Here is a 7,823-nt window from a genome sequence, read left to right as displayed (position 1 = left end):
TCTCGTCTTCCTCAAATGTGCGCCTGCACACCTGTGTGGGACCTCTGAGGGAAGCCTTTTCAGATAATGTGGCAATGACGAAATACAGTATAAAGTACAAAATAAGACACGCTATTCTGCAACAAAACAATCTTGCAGAAAAACTTGAAGCAGGGTTTTTTTTCTTTTATTCAAATCAAACAGACCGGCCACGTGAGTTTCCTCTTTTCAAACACAGCACAGAGTACGGTGCCCTATTTCCAGACGGCTCCGTCTACCTGCGCTGCGAGCCCCTCCCTCCCTCCTCCTCCTCCTCCTCCTCCTCCTCCTCCTCGGAGTTTGCGTTGCACTCGTTGCAGTAGGAGGGTCCATGTGCACAGAATGACGTCGCTCTGACTGCAAGTCCGACCGACTCCTCCGTTTGTTTTTATTACTCTCTTTTTTTTTTTTAAATGCAGGGCTCCAGATTCGTTAATCTGCGAAATTACGGCCATAATGTGAGATTATCCGCCACTGTCGCTCGACCCATCGCTGTCGTTCGTCCTGTTCGGAGCTGCGGCTCGCTGTTGTGGATTACTAGTGATAATACGCAGTAGACTTCTCCTTCAGTGTGTCTAGCTGTCAAACTGAACGCAATGTGTTGGAAAGAGTAGGTAGAGCGCATTTGTTGATAATCATTGACTTTGCTTCGCGAGTCCCTTTTTTTTTTTTTTTTTTTTTTTTTTCCCCCCGTCCTTTGGATTATCGCTGCCCAGCAACACGGCCACCTGACAACTCTGAATGTCGTAATTAAGGTAAGGAAAGAAGGAGCTCGCTGTTTGACTGTACGTTTTAATTTCGCGCTGGTCTGAGAGCGAACTCCTCGCCGTTCAGTTTGATATCTGGATACTTATATACTGGGTCTATTTACTTTGGAGGAGAAATCTAATAACTTTCACCCGGGACCGTTAGCTCTCTGTTTGCTCTTTAATGAAACTCACCAAGAAGTTTCATGTTGCCCTCCTCATATACTAAAAGACTCCTCTAAAGTCGAAAGAAACATGTTCTATAGAGTCAACATCTCCGCAGCCATTTGTCTGGAGACAATTATACAAAGTTTAGTGCTATATAAGTATTGTCTAAAATACAAGTTAAATTATTTATATGTCACCCCAATGCACCAAGGCCTTCCTTTCAATCCTTAAACTGTATATGTAGCAAGAAAACTAACTTCAGTGGGCAGAATAAAGCAAAAAGCCTCGTCCTTTTTTTATTTATTTTGAGAACGCTCAAAATGGAGAGATTCAGACAATCCCACAGAGGCAGGGTTATCGCGTCTGCTGTAAAGAGATCGACTTTACATCTGGTTTGATTTCCATATCAAAGATTAACTGGATAAAACATGATAGAAAACGCGGGTGGATTTATATCTAAGGTCGCGCACATGTGCGCAGGATATTTTGCATTCAGCGTGACTAACTTTAACTCATAATCTTGGCTGCCCGAGCTGTGAGCCCGAAGGTGTGCACCGCAGCATGCAAAACACACGCTGACACATCACCCTAAAGCGGTGCGTTTATCGATGCAATCTGCTGTGTTAATTGTTTGATTGTTGTCATTATTCTTGTTGCTTTTGCGCGCGGTGAAGCCACTCCAGCGCCTGAAACAACATCTCAAGTTGTGTCGCAGCTACATGTTGTGATGGAAAGAGCAATAACTCCTGACTGACAGCTTTCTGTCCAATCCCCGAATGGCCTGGTGAAGCTGACGGATTTCGGGGTGAACTGTCCAATAGAGGCGCAGTAGAGGTGGGAATTTAAGCAAAAAAGAAAAAAAAGCCCAGTCGACGTCACGGAGATGTGTTAACCCTTGCAATGAAGTTTTCTTCAAGTTATCGAACTGTACATCCTCAGCAGCGCAGCGATAAGACCTTCTATTTGTGACAGCGGAATGCTGTCCAGACTTGCTTTGGACTGTTTTAAAGCATGTGTTGTTAAACTAAAAGTATCCATTTGAACATGTATATATATGTTTGTAAATGAAATACTACGTCCTCACACAGCCATCCCTCACGTGTCTTACCTCTGTCACCTCTTCAGTTTTCACCTGAAGTGTTACTTCATGATTTAGCATCTATCTTAAACAAAAGTACTACACACAGAATATTTCTTTTACATTGATTACCATATTCTTACATGTATTACTTAGTCTGATTCGTTCTCTGCCTGAAGTCTACAACTATTAATGAGCCTTTTTTTTCTTCATATTTACCAGGTGAATCAATGAGCCAGCTATGGAGACCAAAAGATACCAAAGTTTCTTTGATGGAGATGACACAGAGAACAAATGGTCTCATGTCCCCAGCAGTATGGAGTACAGCTGCAGCACAGAGGACTCAAGCCTGACTAGCAGTGATATCTTGATGGACATAGTCAATGTCAGCTGCTCTGCTGGAAGCCCAGCTGCTGACAGCAAAGACGACAATACTAAGAAGCAGGAGCAGCCAATGCCTCGGCTCAGCCCGAACCAGCCATTTGCTCTCCCACATTTCAACAACTCCCTGCATGGTCATAAGCAGGAAATGGACTCCAAAGAGCTTTCCAAGACTGTGGCTGAGTCTATGGGCCTGTATATGAATGCTGCCAGGGAGGCTGATTTTGCTTTTAGCCAGCATGGAGGCAGCACAAGCCCTGGGAAACTGTATCCAGCCTGTGGACGGCCTCTTGAAGAGAACCAGTGCGGCTCCACAAAGAGCCCGAATTTAAAGCCGTTTGGTTTCCAGCAACCGAGCACCACTCCCAGGGAATGCACCACTGGGACTCCTGTTAGCTCTGCATCTATGCTGGCCTCCTCTTTGTCCTGCAGTCCCAAGACCTCCAGCTCCATTTCCAGCCCTGGCGGCAGTAACAATATGGTGTCCTCTACTACCAGTCCTCCTGCGTGCTTTGGACCACTATGCTCATCTGTCAGTAGTCCTGTGAGCCAGACTTTGTGTGCTGCAACTTTAGCCAACATCAAGCGCAGGAATTCAGTCACATGTAGCCCTGTAGAGTCCAGCACAGTCGGCTCACCACCACTAACCAGCCCGCTTAATGTCATGAGGTCCCCAATGTCCAGTCCGCAGAGCATGAGTAGTGTGAGATCCCCTCCGTCCTGCAGCACTGCATGTAACATTAGGTCATCTGTTTCAAGCCCTACAAATGGAAGCTGTACCGGCACCACCAACAACTGCAATGCAGTAAGACCCTCCATCTCCAGTCCAGCCACAGGGGGCACTATGGCTGTCAGCAGTCCACAAAACCCCTGCTCTGCTGGATTTCCGGTGTCTAGTCCTGTTGGTGGTCTGGGTTTGGTGCAGAATGATACTAACAGCCCAGAAGCAGCAGGGCTGTCCAGAGACACAGACTTCAAGAACTTTGAGTTTCCCAAAGTAGAGATGGTAGACGGGGAAGTGTTCAGTGTCGGCTTAGACCAGATGGGCATGGTTAAGTACATTAAGAACGAGCCGGGGACTGACTTTAGGAGCATGTGTTTAGGCAGCTCAAAATGTAATGCGAGTAACACACCTTTTATTACACAGATAAAGAGTGAGCCAAACAAAATGGAGGGATGTTTGAACCAACAGTCCTATGGTGAGCAGCCACCATCTCTTGGTCTCTTCCCTGCATCTGAGACTACGTATTTGTCCCTGAGGAATAACACTGATGAATACAGTCTTTCTGGGATCTTAGGACCCCCTGTCTCCTCTGTGAATGGGAACTATGAGCCTGACGTGTTCTCCAACAATGTTCTGTCTAAAGGGGTTAAGCAAGAGTCCACTGATGGCAGCTATTACCAAGAGAATAACAGTATGTCCACATCTGCCATTGTTGGAGTTAATTCCGGTGGACATTCATTCCATTACCAGATTGGAGCGCAAGGAACAATGTCATTCACACGGCATGATGTGAGAGACCAGTCCAACCCATTGTTGAATCTAATTTCACCTGTAACTGCATTAATGGAGTCGTGGAAATCCCGGCCAGGCATGTCACAAGGGTCACTGTCAGCTAGAGGGGAAGGATACCCGGGCCAGAACTGCATCGCTGACAGCATGTCAAGGTAAGAGGAATGAAAATGTCTTTAGGTCACCCTGGGTGGCTGCTCGGTGTATAAGTTTAGCTTTAGTTTGACCCTAAAGAGCAACACTTTTCAGTTTTCCTCAATGTTTTTTTGTATCTGTCACAAAACATATCTCCAGAGAAATTCACGAGACCTTTGTTGCACAGTCATATCTGTGTTTGTCCTAAGAAATGCAGCAGGACTTGGAAAAGGCAGTTGGGGGGGGGCAGGAATTTAACGGCGGGGTTCAGGTCATAGTTATAGTAGCATGTGGTCAAAAAATTATCTCTCTTGATACTGCCCTGTGCACTACTGTAACACAGAGGCAAAGTTTACCTCTTATCAGGGGTCTGTGTGTAAGCACAACAACAAAATGTATTGGTCTGTTATCGGGAGGTCTAGCTAAGACCTTGTGTAATGCAAATATCTGTTTTTATGGGCTCTAGGCCATTGGAAGCATCATAAATTATGAATGATTGATCACAGGCTATTGTTGCCAAACTGGTGAAATAAACAGCTGATTTTGTTGGGGGGATGGGGGTGGAGTGGGGTGAAATAAAACAAACAGGCCTGAGGGAAAAGAAAGCAGTGATGTTTGCCAATGTGGCAAAGTAGAACTCTGACACCATTAATGTGCTGCTGTCGTTTCCTGATCTTCTACTTTTATTTGAAAGAAGTAAATATTCAAAATGAAAAGTCACAGTGAATTTTAGATCAACAATCTTGATCATGATATATTTAACAACGCTGAAGCTACAAAGGTATATTAAACTAGCAGTGAAAACTTCCTGGTTTTAGTTACAGTAAATCAGAGGCAGGCTTGTGATTCAGTATGATGGAAGTTTGCATGTCATGCAGCACGTTTGAAATAAAAGTAAACATCTATTGGTGACAAACATGTTGCTGTCACCTGTTTATGGATGGGATGTCATAAACACAGTTTTATGATCTGGAGCAAAGACGCACTAAACAAAATCATAAATGACATCCGGCTTAGTAGCATAGCTTTTGATAATAATCAGATGCTCGGTGTAAGAAGACTGTACTACTGTGAGTAATGTGAGCCTCTGCTGAGCTGCTGTTGTTTACTGCTCTGCTCTGTTTGACTGATACTTGACAATGACAAGTCCAAACTGAGTTTGTGGCTGTGATGTTGCACAGAATCCTAAAATGGAGATTTATTAGATAAAAGTTTTCTTTCAGATCTTACTGATTGCCCAGCCTCTTTCAGCAATATATTATTTTCAATTTTCTTCTGCTTAGTTGCTGTCATGTTTGGGACAAATTTAGAGGGAGGGACTGGCAGAAAATCAGCGTATTACAGTGTTTCATTGTATACATCGTGTTTAGTCCTATGATGTCACCAGATCACCAGCAAACTAACTTACTGGAGATTATACGTGCAGTGTAAGACACTGCTGCTACTGCCTCTGTTGGCTGTTTTTTTTTTTTGCGTGAATGTTTACAGTGGGAGTTTATTTATGTGTCCATCATAGTTATTATTAAACAATCACTTTTTGCTGCAAGATGTCTGATGGGATTTGGCCACACTGAATACCAGATGTCCAAATGTCCACGTTTAATTTCTGTACTTTCGACCCCCAAAATTTTGTAATATGCCACGGTGCTCTGTGCCTGTTCGCAGGTATCTGTGTCTGTATTTATTTATACTGCATCTCTCCATAGCATGATTTTTCAATCCCCTCAGCTTGACGTGTTTATTCAGCTTAACATGTACAGTGCACACTTGTCCAGAGAGTAGATACTCCGTCTGTGTGTTTGTGCATGTGCTATAACAAGGCTTGCAGCTCTGTGGAGACTGATACAGCCTGTTGCCTTGGAGGCGACCCATATGGCAGGAGCCAAAGCGATGTTTTGACGGGATCACTGCCACCTTGGTCCTAATGAGATCCAGCTTAGCCCTAACGTCAGACAGGATGACAGGAAGAGGTGGGCCACATGGCAGCTAGCCAGCCAGGCTGGCAGGGAAGACACAAAAACAAAAAAATATACATACATTCATACAATGCCTATATGGTACACACATACATGTACTATATATAGCTACGGAAATGTCTCAGGTAGAATGCAGTTTTTGTCAGCAGCTGCTGACTTCTTTCAGTGCCCAGTCACATCAGTAGTATTGACAGCTAGACTTACTTAGCCTGCCTGGAATTTGAAAGTGTAGTGCAGGAAATCAGTGGTGCTCTCCAGCATTGGACAGACTCCATGGTGCCCAGGTCTTATATCTCACAGGCAAAAATATTATGCAGTCATTAAAAAGCACAAGTAAAAATGCTTTCATCCACTGAAGCCTTGGATGACAGAGTGCTAAATCCCATGACTCCTCTTTTTTTCTCACTTTGGTTTCCTCTGTAAATGGTTTTAATTAAAAATGGCTGCTCAGCTGAGTAGTCTGGATTATTTTGTACAAATGTTCTAACTTTAACTCACAAGAGCAATGAAAAAAAATTATTGCATTCATGGGATGTTTGATTTTAAACTTAAAAGCTCAAACAAGCATATATGGAGCATTTCATTTGAGTATTTATCTTTTGGAGGAATGCTAGGAAAAGCATTACACTACAGGTAATAGTGATATATAAATATGGAAATGATTGCAATATGGCCTACATCAGGATCAGGGATGTAGATTATGTTTGCTCACTGTCAAATCTCTAAATCTCTTTTTACTCTATGGCATTTTACACTGATTTTCACAGTAATGTTCTACGATGCAGAAATTCTCTAAAACTTATATATATATATATATATATATATATATATATATATATATGTATATATATATATACATAATTTCTTATGTTTTCATAGAAAGTTTTAGCCTCAACAGTAGCAATGATAAAAGATGCACCATTTGAGGGACTGCTGTTTTCCTTGCCTTAAAGCAGGGCTCAGTAATACGGGGTTTGTTTACCATGCAATACACACCCCAAAGCTGTAGGGGGAGCTCCGTAGAAAATAGGCGACAGTCTAGCCAGACTGTCGTAAACCCACCAGAGGCAATTCACGGTTTATTTTTCAAGACACTGGCAGAGAGTTGGAGAGGGGGTGTGTCTATCAGGCTACCTGGCTCGGCTCAGAGCCCTTTACGACCTGCCGTGAAGCAGTGGTTCTCGGCTCTCGTGTGTCATGAGACTTCCAGAGCTAAACAAAGCACGCGGCGCCACAGGCAAAGTTGCAAGCGCTGTTTCGGGCTAGGGCCACCAGATGGAGATGGAAATGTCACCGTTTTCATCGGAACGGGTCAGCCAAGCAAACTGATGATTGCCAAGCAATATTATGACCATGAAAAAGTTGCATAGCATGTCTTTAAGGCTACCTTTACACGGAAACGATCTGAAACCAAAACGCAAAAGTGGCGTTTCGTTTTCACTTTTAAATCTGCATTTAGACGAGCGTTTTAGGGTGAAAATCTGCGTGCATACGGAAACGCAAAAGTGTGTGACGTTTCATATTTATCGATGCAGTAAACACGCCAGATGGCTAGGTGGCAACACTACCAAGACAAAGTCTTTCTACTTCTATGTGACGAGAAACGCAGTTTTGCGTTCTTCATCCTTTACACGGTGGCGCGACAGTGGAGCGTTTTCACGAATTCCACTCTGGAGGGCGGTTTCACTTTTTTGCGTTTTCATGCCCCCAAAACGCTGTTTCCATCTAAACGATATAGTGCATCCACAAAAAGGTTTTGCGTTTTTTTTTTAAAGTATTTTTTTGGACTTTTTATGCCTTTAATGAGA

General features: G+C 43.4%; 1 protein-coding gene across 1 annotated transcript in view; it reads left to right on the top strand.

The window, feature by feature from the left end:
* Window positions 1-344: 344 nt before the first annotated feature.
* Window positions 345-7,823, top strand: part of nr3c2 (nuclear receptor subfamily 3, group C, member 2) — a 98,917-nt gene continuing 91,438 nt past the window's right edge. The window contains exons 1-2 of the mRNA XM_075463154.1: window positions 345-773; window positions 2,233-4,059. Coding sequence (XP_075319269.1) covers window positions 2,252-4,059 — 1,808 coding nt within the window. The 5' untranslated portion in view covers window positions 345-773; window positions 2,233-2,251. The remainder of the gene's footprint in view (window positions 774-2,232; window positions 4,060-7,823) is intronic.

The sequence above is a fragment of the Odontesthes bonariensis genome, chromosome 4, assembly GCF_027942865.1.
Source record: "Odontesthes bonariensis isolate fOdoBon6 chromosome 4, fOdoBon6.hap1, whole genome shotgun sequence".
Taxonomy (NCBI): domain Eukaryota; kingdom Metazoa; phylum Chordata; class Actinopteri; order Atheriniformes; family Atherinopsidae; genus Odontesthes; species Odontesthes bonariensis.
This window is presented reverse-complemented; position numbering and strand designations above follow the sequence as displayed.